The sequence below is a fragment of the Aricia agestis genome, chromosome 1 (genome assembly GCF_905147365.1).
Source record: "Aricia agestis chromosome 1, ilAriAges1.1, whole genome shotgun sequence".
Taxonomy (NCBI): domain Eukaryota; kingdom Metazoa; phylum Arthropoda; class Insecta; order Lepidoptera; family Lycaenidae; genus Aricia; species Aricia agestis.
Window position 1 is genome coordinate 11244803 of NC_056406.1, and position 24971 is coordinate 11269773.

General features: G+C 33.9%; 1 protein-coding gene across 1 annotated transcript in view; it reads left to right on the top strand.

Moving 5' to 3' along the window:
• LOC121727937 overlaps nucleotides 1–24971 on the top strand; it is a 47346-nt gene that overhangs the window by 2252 nt on the left and 20123 nt on the right. The window contains exon 2 of the mRNA XM_042116004.1: nucleotides 16727–16869. Within this exon, the coding sequence (XP_041971938.1) occupies nucleotides 16735–16869 (135 nt within the window). The 5' untranslated portion in view covers nucleotides 16727–16734. The remainder of the gene's footprint in view (nucleotides 1–16726; nucleotides 16870–24971) is intronic.

Genomic DNA, 24971 nt, shown 5'->3' on the forward strand with positions numbered 1-24971 from the left:
AGGCTATATTTTATTTCGCTAAAACTTATAAGTTTTAGCGACTTACTATAGTAGCTAAGAAATAGAGGAAAATGTGGAAAAAACGTGGGAAATTATATGAAAGGGCTTATTTGAACGCGCTAATCTCAGGAACTACTGGTCCGATTTGAAAAATTCTTTCAGTGTTAGATAGCCCATTTATCGAGGAAGACTATAGACTATCACGCTAAGACTAATAAGAGCAAAGAAATAGAGGAAAAATGTGGAAAAACCGGAGTGAAATTATTTGAAATTGCTTATCATCTTAAGAATTACTGGCGCAATTTTTATGTTATTTGGCAAACATGAAGAATAGACCACGTGAAGGCACAAAGGCTATTTTTTGCGGAAAAATGTACGGTTGCGTGAAATTCCTAAACTACGCAAGCAAAGCCGCGCGGAACATCTATATATAATAAAATCGTAGGAAAGTCAATTCTGTACATTGAATATTTTTGTACAATAAATAATACTTGCGATGTGATCTACTATGCTAACGCGGACGAAGTCGCGGGCAACTGCTAGTGAAACTATATGATCATAATATTATACTCCAACTTTCATAGCTCACGATGAGTTTCATGTTTTGTTTGGCCAATGCATCCGTTTTCAGCAATGTGATCTCTTTATGACACGAGAGCCATAACGAGTGCAAACGCCCTTGAAAGTTTCTCGTAAATGTAAAATACGAAACCGCCATTGTTACAGAAGAACAATGATACATATACATCGTAATAATGGTGAAATATATTCTACACTTGCATTTATCTGGATTAGATCATCTACAATCGAGATAAGAACAATATGTTCCTTGATTGTAAATAAACTAATTAAGACAACAATCAAATGTTTATTGTTGCAATCAATTTTAGGCATCTCCATGTTGAGAAGCAACATGGAGATGCTTCTCAACGAACGTACGAGAGTACGAGTTCTTGATAATAAATTTTCTTGTTGTTAATGTAAATTATCTGGTTTTAGTTTGCTAATTCTTAATCGATAAGATTAATGAAATCATAAAAAATGCTTTCGCAAACAGTTATTGCGGTTTCTGCATTTTGCTCCGCTTGTGATGGGTTGCATACATTTTTGTGTGAGAATATCGACACAATGGCCGATCCTCTCACGCTCTCGGCGGTTCTTGCGACAGTTCACTGGAATTCATCTCGATGTGTCGCTGTACTTTATTTTTATTAAATAAGAAACCTGATGTTGCATCTTAAAATACAACATCATCAATTAGCAACTCGTTACGATCTCGAGGATTTGTAATTGTTTTCTCGTCATTATTTTATAAATTTATAATGGACGCTCCGATGAGCTTAACGAAATATTTCTTTTTTATACTAAACTAGATATTTTAATGGTTAATCGTCGGCTTTGAGAGTGCACGCGTCGTTGCGTGGACCGTAGCAAATGCATTTTTTTCTAAACTGTGACGGAATAAACAATGACTTTCGCCGATAAATTCTTCTCAAACGATTTTACATTATTTATGCGATTTACACACTTTTCTATTTTCGGAACATTTTCTATTGCGTGCCTTAAAACGTTTCATTATTTTTCCTTTTATTTAGACACTAAAGTGATAGAGTATCTATTACTAATATCACTAGAGTTTTTCCGTTTGGATTAAATTCCTTGCATGATACATCTCTTGTACACAATTTGTTAAAGTGTAACCACAACTTTACGTGGAATATTTTGTAATCGATACAGATCTTAATTAAGATTGAATAATGAATTCCAATCAACTTAAACCAGTTTAGGATGCGTTTTTGGTTTTATTAAGATTAATAAAACCAAAAACGCATCCTAAACTGGTTGTCAAAATTCATGTTCATCAGATTGATGAACATGGATTTAAGGAATCTTAAAATCGTATTTACCTCATAAGGTTATAAGTGCAACTTTAGCATTGATTGAAGTTCATCAGATTTATTAATTAGCTAATCAAGCTCTTAACACTGTTTGACTGATATGTGATTCATGAATGAGTCATCAAAGTGATTCTTCGTACTAAGGATACTAATAAGATGTCGAGGTATTATTTGTTAAGATCATGGAATCGAACAAAGGTCAAAGTCCTTAGCATTGCGGATGACAGTTGTCCTCTCGCATCCTTTTCTCATTAGTCTCAACCAAATTCCGTTCGAGTTGTTTCGTTGTCTTCAAGAGCTAGATTGGTTTTAATGTAATCGATATGAGTTTTGTAATGTTGTTTCATGTAACTGCAACCTTCTTGATCGATAAATCTTTAATACGGTACTTTTAGCCTATAATTCAGCATTATCATCATCAGCGACGAAATATCTTTTTTAATAAAATGTTGTCCCATTAAACCATTTTACTATGGGACAATATAGTATTAGTTGTATTTGAATGAAAATATATAATCCGAACATTTCAATCAGTACATGCAAAGCAAGTGCAAGCAACGTATCATTATTAGATTGTCTATTAAAGATTGCATTCTAAAGAGGTACTCGTAGTCGTACGCAATGACTTGTATTAACAACTTGAATTGTTGCTCGTATTTTTTATTATAACATTCCATCACTGGTCAATAACCTTCTCACAATTGGACTAGAAGTTGGTTAATTACAGCAAGACGCGGACGAATTTTCGACGGAAATGGTAATTTAACATTTTATATTTAACTTTTCGTATTGTGGTCTGGATTTTTTATTTAAAAATTTTAACAATACCAAAAGTAACCGTAATAGTATTGAATTAGGTTATTTTTGTTTCGTTCGCAATGCCTTTAAAGTTTCTAATTCTCTTTACAGTTTAATGTATTTAAATTTTAAATTTGATATTCATTTTGTTTGTATTTCCTAGAACTTCCTGAAGTTAGTCGCAAGTGTTGATATAGTATTCAGCATCCGTTGCTTTCAAGGCTACAAAAACTTCGATAAGAGTCTACACTATTTGCGTGATAAGCTGCCTAACTTAAACTGGGTTAAACCTTTCGGTATCTATGTTTGCTCCGATAAGCTTATTTAAAACTAACGTATTAACGCTGCATTCAAATTTACATTTTGATAAGGTACAAACAATATTATATATATATTTCACACTTTATGTCTGTCTGGAAGTTTGGAGTCTAAACTAGTTCGTATCCAATGTCATGCTCTATTAAATATTCTTAGGTGAGTAATAATTCTACTTCGTTTTTTGGAACTGCTTATTCGATACCGGTACTTTAATAGAACACTAAAGTTATTTCATTTTACGTAGATACGTGATGATCGGATACCTAAAGCTGCGGTCCGGGACCGTAAAATACAAGTCAATTTCATAGGTATTACCAATTAGGTATCTCTTCTCGTACCTACATGAAATGTCTTTTTATAGAAATCCTTAAGCATCGCTCACAATAATAAAAATATGATTCATACATACGTCACACATTTTCTCCGCCTTTGTAGTTATATTAGTATTTTGCTTACGCTTATGCAGTTTTAGTAATGTTATAAGGTTCAAGCGTCATAATCTCCATATTCGCTAGTACAAATAGAGCTATCTTTGTGAGTACTCGAGTTGATACGATCTCTATGATGGCGCCGAGTTCATTTGTTTCAATTGCCACCAGCTGCCCCATGGCTTACTCATCCGTCATGCGTCTTGCTTCCAATCTGTTCCGTTTGAGTGCAGCAAACGTCTATTATGATTTCTTTCTAATGTTTATGTACCTGTAATATTATGCAACAGTGTGTCTGTCTGCTTCTTACTTCACTAAGTCGCTGAACAGATTTTGATGTAATTTGATATATTATGGCTTCTGAAAAAGGGTACTTTGTATTCCGGAAAAAATACGGGACATGTGAGTTTAAGTGCAAGAAAGTAGCGGGTAATATCTAGATACACTAGATACACTATAAACATGTTGATTGTTGATACTGTTGTTATTATTCTACTTTCGTGGCTCCAAATAAATCTATCTTTATCTATGACGCCTCCAGACAAGCCAGAGAAGGTCTGGCGAGCGGTGTCTTATCAGCTCATCTACGGCTATTAATTTTCATTTATCGTTTAGTTTCGAAATAGGTATAATTAATATAAAGATTTTAAATTATTCTTCTATGCAGTGTAGTTCTTAACTACTAAGATAAACAGTTTGGTTATTGGTTATTTATAATTTTACACTATGCCTGTCGAATTTCATATATTTACAAGTCTTGGTTGCATGTATCAAAAAGTTAACATTTTAGTACTGTTTAAAAATAGATTTGACTATAATTTTCAATATCGCGCCCAAAAGCCACATTGTTTGTAATAGATTTTAATGTCACGTGATTTACAATCTTAGACCTTATATTAGATTTTATTATGCTTTCGTAATAAACTACGGAAATCTGTGGCTATCTAAGTTTATCGGGCGACCTACAGTGTCTTTTATCGGTGCATAGCGCTGGTTAAGTTCGTTTCGTCGCGTTACAATTTCGACAGTGTTTTTGATGTTTAGATTTATGTGCCCCGATAAGAATGAAGTATGTGACATACTTTTCACTTTAATATTACGTATCGACAGTCAGGCACGGAGTACCAGGAACAACCCGGAAGCTTGGAAATAATGATAGGAGTATGGATGGATGGAGATGCCAAGATCATCAATGATAATGAGAAATGCGTAATATCCGCAATGCGTACGGGACTCATCTTTGTTAAGGGTACTTATAAATCAATATAACTTATTGAATATTAATTTATATCTTGAATAATGCATTCAACAATTAAGTTTCACTGTTACGGCAAAATTAATGTTAAATACTCTAAAAAGAAGAGTAGGATTGCTTTGCTCAATATTAGCTAATTTAAAGACTCTATGCTCCTTAATTCCTGTGAAGATGGTAAGTTTCTACTAAAAGGGTTAACAAAGTTCCTTGCAAGAGTAAGTAGTTGCCAAGGGACATATCAGTACATAGATAGTCGCGGTCTGTTAGTTCCACTTATTCAAATCAATCCCTCGTGTTTCTATCTTGATATTTCAAGAATAAGGCTAAAAACATTGTTATTTAATAATTTTATAAAACCAGAAGAACAATTCTGGTTATTAGCAATTTGCAATTTAACGAGGATACGTGTTTGCATAGCAATTACATGTTATCACGGTTAAAGCTTGTTTCTCATATAATTAAAATCTCAAGCTCGGACCATTTGGTCATTGACCGTTTTACCAAGTCTTATCTAAAACAATAGTCGTATGTGGGACAAGGTGTTTGAACACCTCGGATTAACAAATATGAAATCCGCACAGTTTTTCTCGTAGGTTCTCTTGAGACTTTAATGTACGTTCTTGCGCTAATATAATTTTCGTCTTCAATTTTTCTTTTGTTTTAAAAAGATTTGGACAAGTAGTTTTACCATAATAATAATAATATTGTTATTTTATCTCTATGGCTTATTGTATTATTGGTGGCTGTAAGCCACTCAAATAAAATAAAATAAAAATAATTATTTGGTTGTTATTATTGTCAATTGAGTATTTTCACTATTTTGGGACCAACCTACTATAAAATATTTTATGATTACTCTCTTAAACAAGTATGCACTTAAAGTTTTTAATTCACGTAAATTCCTGTTTCTCAAGGATGTTGAACCTAAAACCTCAAAATATTAAGTACCGGAATTATAAACGTAATTTGGCTGTTTCAAACATTGTGTGCTGCAAATATATATGTACCTTCTTACTTAATTTCTTTGCATTATATCAAAGTACGTATATTATTATGTATCATTTTTAGGGTTCCGTAGTTTATGTTGTATCTGTTTACTTAGTAGGAAAACGAAGATTGTCGTTATCAATAGGATGGTTATGCTATGGATATTTAAAAAGTCACAGCCAACAGGGTTTTTAAAACACAATAAAAAAAAAAACAATATTTTTGATATTTTGCCACGAGGTCATGGATTAATCTTATTACTTATTGTTCGTCAAAACGAGAGAGGCAGTGGGAAGCGTGCAAGGACGAGTCGAGTGGCCTTTAATTGAATGCAATTAACTAAGATCGCCTCGCTGATATTAAGGAACGAAGCCAAATCCATCGGACGCGCAATTTTGGTGTTGAGACAATTACTCAGTTATTAAGGCAATTGATTAAAGGCGTTAGTTAGGCTCAGGGTAAACAAGAGCGCAGGATTTTTACAAGTTGATTCAATCGTTTATGTCTTGCGTTGAATTCTTAAGACAGCCAAATACCTGAAGATGTTAATATTAATAATGAATAAAATATCACATCATCTCGTTGTTCTATTTATGTATTGGAAGATAATTATTGGTAAAATAGTTTTACAAACGAGAGACAAAATATAAAAATAAATAATGAAGATGTATTTAAACTAGCTACAGAAGCTTTAATATTAGTACAATTAAATTAATTACTGACACAGCTATTAAATCATAATACCTGAATGCAATTTCTTGCTCTATGACATCCATATATGGAGGAATCACTCGCATGCTTGGTACTATTTTTGCTCTACATCTAGTAGGTCGTGAGAAAGATTGCGATGAGACTACTGTAAACTATGACTCCTGTTTTATGGTCTTACATAAGGACTTCTGTTTTATACGTGCAACTAGTATAATTCTAGTAGTATGGAATGTAAAACCACTCAGATTAACGAAGAGTAAGACTGTATTCGAAGAGAATTTAAATAAGAACAAATTAACAAGAAATACAAACTGAAGTAGGTTACAAAAAATATTTTGTTAGCGTTCTCTAATCTTGAGGTCCCTTTATTGCAGTTGACACAGTTGGAGTTCTTTTATCACTCAAACCCCTCATGATCACGTGACAGTATTCCGAGAAACAAACGCGATGCTTGCTCACTTTTTAATTCGGTAGCAACAATAGCTGCCTTCTTCAAGCGATTATCGCATTTATTCAGCACGACATAAATCTCATGTTTTGATGTATAATGTGCAGGATTCCAGTGCTATTAAATTTTTGCACGCGACAAGAATATCAATATGGGAGATATTGAAGTTTCCATTGTGTCGTGATCGGCGCACATTTGTGCTCAACGTTTAGGCTCTCTGGAAAAACGTAGTTTTCACACATTATTCTCTACATTGGACTTTAAACCGTATTGCTTGAATATAAGAGCCAAGTTCGGATAACATATAAAATGATTTAATTATAGATGTTATACCTAATCACTTATGAAAATGCGGGTTGTAACATCAATCTCGTGCTGGCTGGTGCAAGTGTTTAACTGGAAAGTAAAATTTATAGTTATGACACTTTTTATCTTCATTTATCAATTCGGTTACTGAAATTTGATTTGCTTTCCAGATAATAGGACCAATTGGGCTAATAAAAACGTATGGTTAGTATAAGATTTTTTTGCTAATAAATTTAAAATTGTTTGGTCTTGTAAGTCACGGAGGGTACAAAATAGATTTTTTTGTAAAGACTGTTATATTCTAACCACGTATGGCGTCTCGGTAATTGTTGGACGACATCGCTTGCATCTGTAATAAGTAATAACATTTCAAAAACTGGTTTCAAGTTCTTGTTGATTATTTAATTGGTGTCGTTATTGTAAGGTTTGAACTTTGAAACTTGTAAGTTTAATACTCGATGAAAATCCTAAATTTTAGTACGAAATTTTCTTTTAAAAAATATAATGGCTCTACATACATTCACGTAAAGGCCCCAGAACTCAGAAGTTGCTATAATACACTATTTTTTATTATTTAAGATAAGTATAGATAAGCAGAATAGATTAAGTGTACTTTGTATCTTATCTCTCTACTAGATGACGCCCGCAACTCCGTTGCGCCAAAACTCATTTATCGCGCAGGAACCGTACAATTTTTCGGGATAAAAAGTATCCTATGTCCTTTCCCGGGACTCAAAGTATCTCTGCCAAATTTCAGCAAAATCGGTACAGTGGTTTGAGCGTGAAGAGGTAACAGACAGACAGACAGACAGACAGACAGACAGACAGACAGACGGACAGACAGACACACTTTCGCATTTGTAATATTAGTATGGAAGTACGAATATTAAATTTCAAAATAACATCATAAGGAAGCCATAAGTCATAACCTTAAACTATTATAGGATGACCTTAGTTCTATTACTTTTTTGTTGTTTCATCAAAAACTTTCCCAAAAGTACGCAATAACATCTATTATTGTATCCGGTATAGTTTCTGCGGTTAAATAAAAACTACATGTGCTGCCTAATGTAGCTTACTTTCTTCTAATTCTCATAAAACAAATAATGTTCGTAGGCTCAGGTAATAAAACTTATAATGTTTTAAAAAACAAAACACCCTTATAATATGTATTATGAAGTTATTTTATAAGCCGTAACTTAGAATATTTGACTCTGTATAGAGTAAAAATAACCTGACTCTTTCGAGAAAAGGAAATATTATATTTTGGCTCAACTTGGCAGGATCACTGCCGTGCCTCCAGATAATAAAGAAAAGTTATTTTAAGTATAAGTAATAATTTTAATACCATAGACTGATTAAGTGATTACATAACCCTAATCGCCAATAAATTTCATGAATTTGAGTTCTGCGCACATGACTCTACATTTTGTACTCAATAAGGCTTTTAATCCTGATTGCTTTATATTCGAATCCTGTTTTCATTTGTATGTCCCGCGGAGGTTGTGTTCAGCTTTTTGCATATTTGGACGCAAATGCTTCCGTTGGCTGCGGAGTAAATTAGACTGTCTGCACTGTGTGTCAGCCGCTGACTATATTATCGTAGAATATCAAAGTAGAACAACTCTCGTCTCTCAGGGTACAGTATCCTGTGCATTCCTGAGCGGAGGCATCCAACACTCATGCATTTAAAGACTTATTAGATTAATAGCGGTGCAATGAACAATGACGGTGTTCCATTGTGACGCAGATGACCTGGATCTACTAATCAATGTACTGTCTACAAAGCTACCGCTTAGCTTAGAGCAGTGTTTCCCGACCTTTCTTAGCCACCTAGGAATTCGAGCACAGTTTTTATGGATCCCCTTGATGAAATAACAAAAAAAAATCGAATTATGTATGGTCCACAGATGACACCGCGGACCCCTGGGGGACCATAGGTTGGGAAACGCTGGCTTAAAGAATCGCTTATGAGCCATACGCAAAAACCCGTCTGCGGTCGTTGCTTCCACTGTTTTCAAATACATACTATATAATATATAAATAAGTACTATATACAGTAGTATATACTTTAACCTATAGGACATGCTCATGCTAATTGCTAATGTGAAGTAATGTTAAAATTTGTCGTAATATTCTGTCAATAGGCTAGGCTAGAATTTAATTTCTTTGATTGTACTTTACAACAGTGTCTAAACTTAAACCTTTGTTTCCTAGTTTTCTCCGTATTACTTTAAAGCGGCTCTACATCATTCGTCCGATTTTTTTTGCTTCTAATTGTGTGCACTGATATGAAACATGAAGACGTTATTAAAACAATAATTATATAGAGCACGATGCGCCTGATCGACTGGTGTGATTATGGGTACATTTCCTAGTGAAAGTATCTATCATAACTGTTATACACGCATTGTACGTAACAGCCCAGCTTCCCTGAGAATAACACGACGAAGGAAGTCGTTTAAGTAATACTCTTGCAAATGTTTCCAGTCCTTTAGATTTTTTGCTAAATTGAAAATTAGCAAAGTTTTCTAGAAAAATTGAAATTCAAAATCACGAAGTTTTGCAAATTCGATTAACGTTATAACTTTTCGTATTTTATCTATAACTAGCTATTTGACCGAGCTTCGCTCGGTATATTTCCATAAAACACGAATAAAATGACATTTTCTAAAAATGATTCCTAGCTAGATCGATTTATCGCCCCCGAAACCCCCTATATACTAAATTTCATGAAAATCGTTGGAGCCTATACAAGAATTGCTCGTTTAAAGATATAAGATAGTGGTCGACCAAAAATTAACATTATAATGTTATTGATACAGTTAAATAATCTCTGGTTTAAGTAATCTATGCACTTAGTAAAGTTATTAATAGCACTGATTGTAACTTTTTGATGTCAGATTATTATTTTCATTTATCAAAAATGTTTGTGGTAAAATCATAATATTTCTGCATATAAATATATAATATGTACAAATGTTTTAAGATTTATAATAGTAAAGACCTACAAATATTTATGGAACGTTTTGATATGATTGATTAATGGTGTATTGTTTATTTAGTAAACTGCATTAGCCGTTTGCATTCCTCGCGTCGGATATGAATTCATTGGACATGTTTGGGTTGTGCAGCGATATACTAGTACGTCGCTCTGGCCAGTGAACTTACTACTTACTAAAGTCAAAAACCCATGAGACAAGGCATGCAAACGGTTATCTGTGTACTTTTCTGTGTCTCGATTCACAGATTTACATATTTTGCCTGCAAGTTAGTTTAGGTTTGTCCAATGAAGTGCCAAGTCTATAATATATTGCTAGCTTTCATCAAACTTGAACCCCTTATATAAAGAGTACTAAAAGACTATTAAATAAAGATTAAAAACACCAAAGACTTTTATATAATCAAATTTATTATGAGGTCAGCGACTGTATAAAAATCGCTAAAAATATTCCAATTCTGAATGTCCATTACAAATCGGAAATAGAATATAAAGCGTGAGAACTGCCGCATATTCCAACCGGTATTTAATTTATTCGAGTTATCGCATCGATATCGCGAACTGTAACAGTACGCACATTGTAATATTTTGGGAATTTTGCAAGTTGATTTTCGAGTTTCTATACGACATTGACCTAATGAAGGTCATGTTCAAGGATGTGGTCTAAGCCGCTTCAGAACATCGGTAAATAAGGGGAATATTAATACATATTAATATTATGCGCATTAATAATATGTGATGCTGAAACTCTGAATTGTTCCTTATTTTTTAACCGACTTCCAAAAAAGTGGAGGTTATATGGTCGGCTGTATGTACTTTTATTTAATACTAGCTGACCTGACAGATTTTTTCCTGCATGATACATTATCTGAGTCTGGCTGATTTGTAAATCTAAACCATCTGGGGCACAAGTCACAACCCAAATGCATATAAGAAAATATCACTCAAATCGGTCCAGCCGCCTATGAGGACTGAGGAGTTCAGTGACACACACGCCCAAATACATATTATTGGTTTAATAATATATTGTTTAGAGATTACTTATTTCTCGCTTCATCATGATGCGAGTACTGATAGTAGGAGTCGCAGTATCGAAGATACTAACATGCATAATAGGTAGGAATTTAACTCTAGAAACCCCACGCTACTAGTATGTACCGTATTGCACATCGGTTTAATTGAAACTTGAACGAACATTAACAACCGGTACCGAAGAGACTTGCACTTGTTTGAAAATTGACGGAAACTGGTGTTTCTTATCCGGTAAAAGGGACAACGTTTCTCGAGCGCATCGTGGCCTAGTTTATTACTTGACTAGATGAACGCGGCGAAGCGCGGCAGAACCGTACAAATTTTCGGGATAAAAAGTATCCTATGTCCTTTTTCGGGTCTCAAAGTATCCCCATACCAAACATCAAAATCGGTTCAGCGGTTTGGGCGTGAAGAGGTAACAGACAGACAGACAGACAGACAGACAGACAAACTTTCGCATTTATAATATTAGTATGGATGATGCTTTAAGCTTAACAAAGTAAGTAGGTATTAAAAAACTATAGGTGCCTAGTGTAGGTGCGAGTCAATGAAGCTACTATTATTATTTTGATACGTATATTTGACAAGAACTCTATCTTTTTCTTGCGCTTGAAGAATTACAGCTTTTTCTATTTCAAAAAGTCGAAACATTTATTTTGCGCTCTAAAGCTTAGCGTTTTCGCCCTAGTTTTGATAGAATTGCCGCAAAAAAAAGCTTTTGGTCTAAGCTTAAGCAATGAGGCGAGTTACAAACCTTCATATGAAATGTTAAAATAGGTTTAAATCTTTAAAAAATCTGACTATAATTATAATATTATAATGAAATCTGAATGCATTTCTTATAGTCGACTATTGTTTTATTCGTATAAATGCGCTTAAAATCATATGTGAAATCTTGACACTTCGAGTTCATTCCCACGTTTTGTTTAAATATAATAAAGTATTCTGGATCGGATTTCGCGATATTATATGGATACATGTGATTGTTTTAGGTCTAGCTTGTGAAAAGTCGCTTTTCGTGTTTTAGCCTCCAATCAAAATCCACAACAAAACGTAGCCTTTTTCAAATTTTAAGCTCTAATGAACAGACAACTCTATTATACTTACGATCTTTTTGATAAGACATTTAAATACAAAAATTGGACACCCCTAATTATATCAGTTTCTAGTTTAAAAAAACGAGCGTCCGTGGCCTAATGGGTAGACCTTCGGTTCGCACTCATTGACGGTGCAGGTTCGAACCCGGGTGGAGGCGTGTACCTATGAGACATTTTCTGATCTCAAGTACATAATACGGACGCTCGTACGGTGAAGGAAAACATCGTGAGGAAACCCGCACATAGTTGGTCCCAGACGTATTGACTAGTTCTTTCCTCTGGACTAGGCCAACTATGATGAGAGAATGCCGTATGCGCTTGGGCAACCATACGGACATTTAAAAATCTTGTCCCAGGCACTACAGTATTTGAGGAGTGGTTACTTCGCTCTGAAAAATACTGTATAAATCATCCACAACGGATGTAAAGGCCTAGTTTAGTTTAAAAAATCTCAAAGATGTCACTGAAACTCTACAATCTACATTATTCGTAGTTTATTTATTAGTAGGTAATAGGTATTCTATATAAATTGAGTGGATTTCAACAACTTGCATTTTTTTATATAATTTTGGTGGAAATTTTTGTTTCCACCAAAATTGGGGAATAGGTGTTTACGGGAAACTGGCACGACAACCACCACCTAGACGAGTTAGCTTGTGACAGAATGAAGTGAATGGCGTATTTTGTATGCTTCAAGAATCAATGGTATTTTGTAAAAATAATGTTTTACACTCTTACCCACCAAAATTATCCCACCAAAATTGGAATTTGCGTGAAAAATAATCTTTAAAAAAAACTATCGGCACTAAAGTTATAGCACATTAACTTAACTATAAACAAACCAAAACTCCACTGATATTCAAAATAACGTAACATGATATTATTGCCACAAGTAGGATAATTTAAGTACACCAAAATTGCATAAAATCGGGGGTTTTGTGATAAAACGGTTTTCTTTCATTTCTGGCTGGAAACTGGTACGACCCAGCCCACAGCCACCTCCTAAACTGGTTAGCGTGTGGCTTTAATGAAGTAAATGGCGTATTTTTATGCTTAAGGGATTAATGGTATTTTGTAGAAACACCGTTTTGTGAATCCCACCAAAATTTAAAAATTCTCCGCGACAGACCTAAACTGTGTCATAAAAACTCAACTACAGAAGTTAGTACAATAAAATTCATATAATATAATGAAGAGACAACTATATAAAGCGACTACATAAAAATAAAAATGGCCCAATGGCCCCATCGAGCCGGCTCGATGCGAGCCTTCGAGCTGTGAGTTTTGCTCACACAATAACTATTACTCGATTTGGAGTAAAACTATAGAGCAAAACCGCATGTGAGTACTTAGCATTAGACGATATTTAACGGCAATCAATTACAAATTGATGCTGTCGGCTGTCGCGTTTCGTTTAGGAGTTACTCTATAATAGACACTCGGCATGATCTATGATTAATATTTATTGCTTTCATATTGAGACAATAACACTAAATAGTTATGGTCATAATATCAATTTATAAATTAAAGTTCAACATTCGATTTAACTAGCTTTGACTTAACTCTGATTTAAAAGTAACTACTGTTTTAAAGGAAACCGAAAATATTTATTTATTAAGGTTTTTCACGCCGTATTGAAAGTGTTCGTCTGTGAAGCCTTCATGCTTAACAAAAAAGCTGATTATTATAATGACACACATAATTTTTGGGCCTACATATTATCTAAAGACATGTTAAAGGATTTTTTTAAAGGTAAGATCTAGGTTCCCGCGTTCTAACCTAATAGATAATAAAATAACCTACTTATAAATTGATCAACACCTACCAAACAACTATAAAAGCGCCGGACAAACCTCAACTTGGAGCTACATAAATTTAACCCAGTAGTTTTCTACACAAAAAGTATGTTCGACATGACCTATCATTGAGCACGCCATCATTGTCTAATATTGTTTAACCGTGTTTGTTAGATGTAATTGTGTAGAGGCGGGTCATCCAGGGCTGGTGGTTCTCACCGTTAGAAACTCATAATCTGGAATAAGAGATTCCCACGATTAATCCGAGCTCCAACCAGTTTCTCTCTAAATTGTTTTTTAATTTAATCAATTAATATTTTTAACGCAGAACTTTGCACACTGGAGACAGTTATCATTAGGATTCGAAAGACGCCGGTTGTGAAAATATGTACTTGTATGATTTTTGTAGTATTTTCACTTTACATAATATATTGTCTAAAATAGAAATTTATCTAAAGAAGTGTAATAATATGGCTCTACGCTTATAATTTATAACTACATAGCTCCCTCAATGAATAAAATATTTAAAAAGTTTATGGTATTATGAAGTTGAATTGTTTTTAACTTAGTGTTATTAATATAATCTATAGATTATTTAGGTATTTGAACAATTCGCAACAGTAATTAATCATAACATTTAAAACTAAAATATTTCTCAAGAATTAACAATTTATTACGATTACAAGCAATTAAATGTTTAAAGATTTCTCTTATTTTTTTAAATAGTATAATGTCTTAAAACACAATCTTTGAGCAACTAATATTCTAAAATATAAGATTTAAAATTCAATAGACATTTTTCTTGGAAGATGCAATTAGTGAGCGTCCTAAGCAAACCGAGCAACATCTGGCTGACTTTACAACAGTTAAAACAGTAAAACAACAGAAACGCAACAGACAACACACGTGCATGTTGTTGCTTTTGCTATATTGTTAGCAAAAGCAACCACAAAAAATGTGCTAAATTCTATCTTACTACATACAAAAGACTTAAACGTTTTTATAATTTTTATATTTCTAATAAGTACTTAAATTATGAACTAACAAACTCTTAAATCAAATAAATCGGCCAAGTGCAAGCCCGACTTGCGCACGAAGGATTCCGTACCGTTATAGAGAAAAAAATAGGCCAAAAATTATAATTATTGTGTTTTTTGTATGGGAGCCCGCCTTAAAATTTTAATTTGTTTTAATTATATTATTAATTATTAAATAGTATGTAACATAATATAATTGAGGAATCTGTGAAAATTTCAACTGCGTACCTGTTGTCGTTATTAATATCGAGCAAAAAAGGCCAAAAAATCACGTTTCCCCCTTAAATATTAATTTTATTTTGTTTTCGGTAGTTTTTCTTATAGCGGCATCAGATATACACAATCTGTGAAAATTTCAGAAGTCTAGCTATAGCGGTTCTTGAGATACAGCCTGGAGACAGACAGACGGACAGTTTTACCCTTTGGGTACGGAATCCTAAAAATGATAGCTTAGGCTAAGTAGCCTAAGCTAAATAGGAGTCTTATAATCAATACCATTATTTTCTTTAATATATTTTACAAAAAAAGGTTGGTGTTTTATAAAGAAGTTAAGACACATTTTCTCAATTAAAACATCCAACGTTAATACTTCCTTAATTTTAATTGGTCCAACGAACTTGTCAATTTACAGTCGTCTCTTTTTGGGCGCACTGTGGGTGTGAAGTTATTGTAGTTTTATGTAACCATCTTTAGAATTATGTTAATTTTGTTTAACAGGAATGTCGAATTGTCTAATTTGGTATTAGATAAATTAATATTTTTGGAAATTGAAACTATGTATTTGTATTATAAAAACGAGGTTAATGTTTTATTGCATTTACGTTTCATTTATTGGGTCTAACTTCTTTGTCCGAGTAATGAACTTTAAATTATAGCTGTTGTTATTTTTATTTTCTTCTTAATTAACGAATAACGATGTTAAATGAACAAAGACATAAGTATACGTCAATGTCAATAAATACCTATGTATTTAAGTGCTTTACCAACACTGAAAGCTACAATATTATTATTAAATAATTACTCATTAAAAATGTGTACGTTGGACGAAGGTATTAATATATTTTTGTAATTTGCCTTGAAGACTCACGACAACACATCGTCAACTCAAACTATTTAGGTGAACGAGGCTTGCGCCCAAGGTAAAAACTGGTCGTCGAATTTTTTCTTCTTAATTCTTTAACTTTCCCAAATTCTACAGGGATCAGATCGGAGAAATACGGAATCGTAACTTGATAATTCCTTAGTAGCTCTTGTTTTTACCAATAATATTTAAAGTGATTACTTACTCTATGCCAAGCACCAATAGCAAAATGTTAATCAGCTTGATACCAGGGATCATTGTATCTTGCAACAGCAATGCAACTGGCAATATTGTGCGCTATCTCTCTCAATCGCCTGTTGAATGCAATGGGCGATTGAGAGTACACAGCAATTGGCGTCGCAAAATCTAATTACCGTGCGGCGTCACCGTTAAGTTTAACCAGCTTAACCCATCAATCCCCAAGCGGCACCCGGCTGCCGCATAACAATTGAAAATCTATTGTGTCTGCGATTCCCACGATCGACTTTTTTATCTTACATTTACTAAATCAACTACAACACTTACTTCCCCAGGTACCGGCATGCTGAAGCACGTGGCGGTGTCGCCGCACCGCGCGCGCGCCGACTCCGTGTCCCTGTCCTCGTCCGCGTCCTGCTGCAGCCTCGGCAGCCTCGACCACCGACACGACTCCGTCACCGACTTGTCGCATCGCACTGTAAGTGATCACATACTACAATCATAGTAAACTCTAGCTCCGTAAGAATCTTCTTACTACTTTAAAGTCTGATTTACACTTAATGTTATCGTTCGTTTTGCGAATTTAGAAAAGTGGAGGCATCTGAAAACAATCAGAAATTACCCAGGACGTAGAATAGAATGGTTAAAAACAATAACAACATTACAGTTTTTTATAGGTTCCAGCCCTTCAGTATGGTAAATAATTATTATAGTAACAAACGACCATGATCTTTCTGTTGTTACGTTTTAAGCGTATTCAGTGTAGGTGTAGGTACAGGAAGCAATAATAATATCTATGGACGCTTTCACACCACGTCAGTCTGGCCCCGTGGTAAGTACCTGAAGGACTTGTGTTACGGGTACCAGACAACGGAAATATATTTAATACTTTTTATACTATACATATATTTAAGATTTTTATTATATGATACACATATTTAATACACATCCATGACCCAGGAACTTTGAAAACTTTTTGTTCCGTCGGCGGGATTCGAACCCGCGACCCCCGGCATGAGCTACCGACAGCCCACCCACTGAGCCACAGAGGTGTGCCCACTTTTCTCTGCAATGATTATTTTTACCCTATTATCATTGATAAACAAGCACACTGAAGGGGAAATGCAAACAAGCCTTGACTCCACGCATCAGTCACATTATACAGTGTACACGTTACATAAGCATATCGGATCCGCCCTATTGTCATCACCGCGTATAAAACCATAGCCGTAACAATATTCGAATGGAAATTTAACAATACTTGTGAAACGCATATCAAGTGTATACAGGGTGTAACAAAATAAAGTGGTAATACTTAGGGTGTGTATGTGTTCCTCATATACAGAATGTACCAAAAATAAATGATAATACTTTAGGGTGTGTACGTGTTCCTTGTAGAGAAAATTCCTTTTTCTTTTTGCCTGCTACTGTGAAAGTAGCAGGCAAAAAGAAAAAAAAAATCACTTTTGTATGTCTCTAAACTCGTGACGCTCGGGCCCTTGCCCATACAAAAGTGAAAAAAAATCCGTCTTTCAGGGTTGCTATTTCACAGTAAACTCTCTATAATAAGGAACACGTACACACCGTAAAGTATTATCACTTATTTTTGTTACACACTGTAGAGTAGAGGAAGTAGCAGCGCTGAAAAGGTAACTTTTTTACTTTTGTATCGGCAAATTCATGACGCAGGGAAGCTTGCTTATACAAATCACAAAAAATTTGCTCTTTCAGCGATGCTACTTTCACCGTGAACTTTATGGAGGAGGCTCATACACACGCTATATTATCACTTTGTTTTGTTACAGCCTGTATAATTACCGTACGTCGTACATCATTAGGCCTCTATTGAGAAATTAACTGAGATATTTCAAAAGCGCTGCCGAAACGGATTGGAACGCTAATAGTATAATATTACCATAAATCAAAGTTGAATTACCAAGTACGTCGAATATTAAGAACTAGTTGATGCAAAATAGTAATGCATTAGATACGATTTACGAATGCAGGCAATGACGCGCGAGTTGTTACTTTGTAGGTAATTTGTAAAGCACAGAAATAAATTTTGGATCGAATAGAACATTTACAAAAGTACTCATAATTGAAACTTTGTAAAAAGGTATGAAAAGTACTCGTACATTTTGGACTGGACTTCTATATAATTAATACGAAGGTAGGCGACATAAAATTAGTAAATTTGCATACTATCTAATATTGGAATCAATCGCTTTAACCTAACCTAACATCGCTAACAATTAAACAAATTCCTTGCTGGTCTCTGGAAGTCCTGACCGGTTAAGGCCGGCCGCCACTGTAAGGTAGCGTAGATAAATATCTACGCTACCTTACAGTGGCGGCCTTACCCATTGCGAGGCCCTGGGCGGAAGGTCTTTGCGAGGCCCTGAGCGGCAAGTCTTTGCGAGGCTCTTTGCCTTACGAAAAAATTCCTTTGCAAGAGCGAGGCTCCGGGCGATTGCCCTGTTCGCCACTCGCCACTGATATCTTATATGAATGTAAGGTAGATAAGTATAGGTATCCACATTTTAGTAGCTCCCAATACAAACAGACACGAATCAATAAACGAGTGATAAGAGCCGAATATGTCCACAGTAACTTCCTGCCGGTAGCGCTAACGGCGCTGTTCTCACGTACTTAATAAATACTCGATCGAATGTAGAGGAAATACACGTAACATAACATGAATTACTGTATAACAGTTCTAAACGAAATCTTTCACGCAACTAATTGGTAACTCTTAGTAATTCTTATATTAATTATGTTAAGCAAAGCTTAATAAATAGCTCTAAATAAAATAATTTTATTGTTTACTAGCTGTCCCGGCAAACGTTTCTTTGCCATATTCATAATATTTCGCCCATATTATTTTATTGAAGTGACTAAGTATGTCACCATGAACGTCCATCGCTACGCCGTCGCACAAACAATGGTCGCCGTCAGTCTCGAGTTGTAATAATTTACTATTATTTATTCAACAAATGCACTTATCAATATAAAAAGTACCCAGTAGCCGATTCTCAGACCCACTGAATATGCATATAAAATTTGGTTAAAATCAGTAAAGCCGTTTCGGAGGAGTACGTGGCCTAACATTGTGACACGAGAATTTTTATATATAAGACATAAAGATAAAGTGGATGATGACCAAATTTGTACCAAATTTTATAAAAAACTGACGAAATTCGTCTAAATAATAGTTTGCTTTCTATTAAAAATCGACTTCCAAAAAGACACGTGACAAAATGTAGTTTCCAAAATGTTATGGCGCTTTTTAATGTTAATTTTAATGGTAGTTTAATTTGTTATTATTCTTAGGATGCGTCGCGGGCCATTGCTTAGTAGAGAAAGTGTAATTATAAGTTATGACATTCCTAGAAATCATTTTAGTTTTTACTCGTATATAATTGAGGAAGGTAAATATTAAAGCTATTAGATGTACGTCAAGAGAAATTGTATTTTACTGCTGTCAAAGACTTCTATTTAAACTGATGACTGTTGTTCATAATTTGCTTGTATGACAAGTGACAACCCCTTTAAATTTTTTAAAAGTCACTGACAATTACAGGATACATAAACGTACCCTGCACACAGTATATCCATATTATTAGGTGGTATTTAGGTACTAATTTAATGTAAACTAGCTATTTGACCGAGCTTTGCTCGGTATTCTATAAAACAGGAATAAAATGACATTTTCTAAAAATGATTCCTAGCTAGATCGATTTATCGTCCCGTCGTTGAAAATCGTTGGAGCCGATTCCGAGATTCCAATTATAAATATAATATATACATATACAAGAATTGCTCGTTTAAAGATATAAGATAAAATAAAAATTACTGAATAGCTTATAGCTTTTTAATGACGTTCAGAACAATTATTATACTTACTAATTAATTTCTACTTGAAGAAAGTTATAGTTTTCTAAACTCCTTTTCCGCTTGTTTATGACACTTTGTCTATTGTATGAAATACACAATTATACATTTAATTACCTGCTTATATCCCATAGTTTTTACTTTCGTTGCGCATACAATACTGTTTGGGAAACGGTCTCGAGCGGTACGGTTCTCATATTTGTAGCGAACAATCGAGAAATCTTTGTCGGCCATCTTTTATTAATTAATTCACATTAGAGCACTGGATTAAGGAACAATAATTGTGACGCCAAAATTGTCGGGTGGATTGTCAACCCTTTACTTCTTTATCGTGATTATTGTAGGTCGAATAGTTTGTGTACTTAATAGTTAATGCTAGTATAACAGTTAAGAAAATCCTCAAGACTTCGTCACTCTCATAGATGTTTACTTGCCATTTAAGCTAGTCTAGCATGTGTAGACAACTTAGTAACTTTAAGGAAATAATATTTGTTTCTTTACGTTTTTCTTCTATCTCTATGATCTTTAATGATAAAATCACGTTAAAGCAAGGCACGTTTCGTATCGTAATCTAAGATTTCTCAAAAACAATTATCCGCAAAGATTTGCTCATTTAACTAACTCCGTCCCTAATTACTAATTAGCATTTCCTTAATTTAATTACCGAAATTTAAGTCACCGTTAGCTAATTATACGTGCAGCCTTGTTTGAAATATGATTGGACAATTTCATTTTTGTAAAATAACTTTTTACTCTGGTAAAAAGTTGATAAAATTTAGGTATTCTCAGGAGAATTTATCAAAGTGTTTTTGCCAAAATAATGTAGCTAACAGGTATATCAGTCGTGTTATATCTGCATAATCAAGATGTTACACCCAATAAAATTATAAGATCTTGGATATGAATCTGAAAACCTCGGTTTGAGGTCGGTCGGTATTGTATTGTGTGCACACAAGGGCAGGTATTTTCCCGTATCATTGGTAAACATACTCAACATCAAATTGTACTCATAACGTATAATTAAAACGGTGTATTTTTTATAACAATACACCTACCAGACATAGTTTGAGAAATAAAAACAAATTTTATGGGAACAATAACAATAGATCTTTATGGATATTGCCAAAACGCGTGTTGCTTTTAATTATACATACTGAAATAAACCAGTAGGCTACCTTGCTTTAATTGATTAAAATGCCGCTATTTTATATGGAACAGAAGCTTTTATTTTGATAGAAACACTAGATTTTGTGCATTCCGTAAAACTACCTAAAATTAATTTCTATTTAGAATTTAGATACTGTTGCTGATACAGACAATTAATCTATATACATAAAAATGCATTTTCAATTGTGTTAGTAACGCTAAAACTCGGAAAGGGCTGAACGGATTGGGCTAATTTTAGTCTTAAAATATTCGTAGAAGTCCAGGGAAGGTTTTAAAGTGACATGAAGTTTACCGGGACAGCTAGTTTACTATAGAAATGCAATAGTAGGTAGTTTTCAGTCACACATTTTTAATCCATTAATTACTCATTAAAGATAACAGTAATTAACAGTTCTTGCCTGAAAGTGTCGCACGAGAACCGCATACAATAACATGTTACATACAATACACCCATGTCCCTGTTTCCATACATATGTCCCATACGGAGCTTTCATACAAACCGTTGATTAGCGTTTAACGGTTTTTAATTAAAAATTAATTCAATTCTCACGTTTATACTGTAATTACTAATTAGATTAATCTAAACAAATCTTTTAATGAATAAATGGCCATTTGGATTATAATGTTGCTTAAGTGTTTATCCGGATTGTCACTAAAAAGTTCAACGTTCGCTGTCTAATTTTTTCTCATAAAAATGTACACCACCAGTATTGCCATTTGCTGTTTGTCTGTATCAGCAACATTATATGGTAATAAATATAATTAAATAATTTGTATAAGGCACTGAGTTATAAGTACAAGGTGTGGTATAAGGTTTATGTTGTCAATGATTTGGAAAACTTTCAACAGAAGCCCACACAGTCACGAGTTCTGTATTACTTAAGAAGAGTGTTTAAAAACAATGCGATGTCGTAACTTGTGTAGGATTGATGTAGGCGCTTAATGCTATTTATTAACATCGTTTCATTGGGAAAAGGGCTGTCTTAAAGGCTTAAAAGGCATAATATGGGTGTAAGTCCGGCAACACACCTGTAGGCTGTAGCTCTTCTTATGTTGCGAGTGTCCATGGGTGACAGTAGTTGCTTTCCATGAGGTGACCTGTTTGTTCGTTTGCCCCATATTTAATATTAAAAAAAAACTTTATAAGTTTCGTCCTTGAATTGTTGTTATTTCTATATCGGAATATGTTATGATTATTATTTTTAGAATCTTCTGAAATTGCAATTTATTTATTTATTCTTTATGTACAATTTTCTAAAACTAGTTTAAAATATACCATACATTAATAGAGTAAATAGGTGTGCGTATCTCTAGAAGAGATCTCTGCCAGCAGACTTACAACAAGAAATTGAGAAAAAATGGAAAATTTGTAGATAATGTTATAAAATGTAATAAAACTAAACATGCACATAAAATATTACATTTTTACATACAAGATTTTTACATACAACATACAAGATACATTTAAAAGAGAATAATTAATGACATAAAATATTACATTATTTATGCAGTTTGTAACTAAAAAATTTGCAAATGCAAAAAAAAAAGAATTAAGCGTGAGATAATATTTCTTGCAGTCTTCCTCTTCTTCTGTTTATCTATATATTAATACGTGAGAGAAAAACTTTGTAACCCTTTTTACGAAAAATGGGGAAACGTAGGTGCATGAAATTTCGCACAGTTATAGTTTATATGGTGAAGGAGTGCATCGAGCTAATATTATTTTAAAATGATGCTTTTATCATATATATTTTTAACAAATAAAACGTTACACACACTACGACACTACTACTAGGAAAAATGTATATATTAAGTCTATGGAAAAATGACAGATTTTTTAGTGACAAGCCTATACATACGAATTATACTCTTTTATTTATGGTTGAAGTCTGTTGACAACAAGTTGACAAATTGAAAATGGATTATTGTTTTTTTAATTTAATTTTAGATATTATTAGACAATGCCAGACGGCCAGTCTGAGATCAGCTGAGTCCCAGAGATAAGAATTGAAAAAAACTATGATGAAGTCAATATTTTTTACAAAATATAGGTAGTAGTCCTAATGTTGTTGCAAGTAAGGTCGAATTTCGACCATTGGGCGATCTCTAGTAATTTTTATTACACAATATGTTTGTCACATCCATGTTTGAAACATTATTATCCTGGCCCACTTAGCTTGTTTATGTTCATAATCCGAGATAATAAACAGTGCGTTTGCGCAACATGAGATGTCTTACTGCTTATCTGCCGTATTAGTAGCAAATAAAGTAGTTACACTTACTGTTGTAAATCTTATCTTAAGTGTTTTAAAGTCTAATATTACTGCAATATATGCAGCTATGTTGTATGTCTTTTAGGTTAAGCTATGGAAAATTAGAAATGTTAAGTTACATTGTTCCTGAGAAAATCCAGTAATGTGAGTTATGCCGTTATGCATGTAAGTTATAAAGCGTAATATTTTACTTTGTTTACAGTTTATAACTTGCTCTTAAATATTGTATTGTAAAATCACATTATTAGGTTACACTAAATTTGTAATTTAAGGACTACTTATAATTTCTTTTTTTGAGTAATTGCCCTATTCGGTATTAAGGTTTTTACTCAAAAATGAGACTGTCCTAAGTTTAGCGCGGACATGGAGTCCCTCGCGAGCGCATTCCCACGGTAGCGTTGACATGTGCACCCAACATTCATTGTTCGATGTTCTCAGAGAGGAGGCGAAAAACTTTCTTTATTTAAGAAAGTCTCATTGTCCAGCGTTTAAATAGAGTAAAGAGATCATTAACATGGTCCGCTAGCGGTGGTGAGATTCGCTAAATCCAGATGCATTTAAAAATTCAGTAGGCAGCATTTCACTTTGTAATAAAAAGTCATAGATTTGAATATTAAGTAATCTATTTGATTATATCAGACTTTTATAAAAAACAGGAATTGTTATCTCAATTGCCAATGTTGAAGAACTTGGAAAGCTTGAGTGAGCTTTCCAAGTTCAATGTCATGTAGGATTTTGTTATTTCCTTCTACTAATAAAGTGTCGATTAAATTTCTTTGCCAGCAATTAAAAAGAAAGTGAATTCAAGTGCAAATAGAAAAGAAAGGTAAAAATAAGCGGTTAATATTTTCCGGGGAGGAAGTTGGTCGGTTTTGGAGTTCGGTTCACACATTAATTATATTGAGCAAAATACATTTAAATGAATATTAACAATTCACTTTCGTCTGAAACAAACTAGGCCAATCAGAATTTAACAACATAGAATTATTGGAATATACGTAAGAACTAAGAAGTGATGACGTTCTCTGGCGATAGCCAAAACTTTTTTAATAGATGTTATGTATTTTGGAGTTTCTTTTTTTTTTTTTTAATTAAATAAGGGGGCAAACGAGCAAACGGGTCACCTGATGGAAAGCAACATCCGTCGCTTCCCATGGACACTCGCAGCATCAGAAGAGCTGCAAGTGCGTTGCCGGCCTTTTAAGAGGGAATAGGGTAATAGGAGAGGGAAGGGAAGGGAATAGGGGAG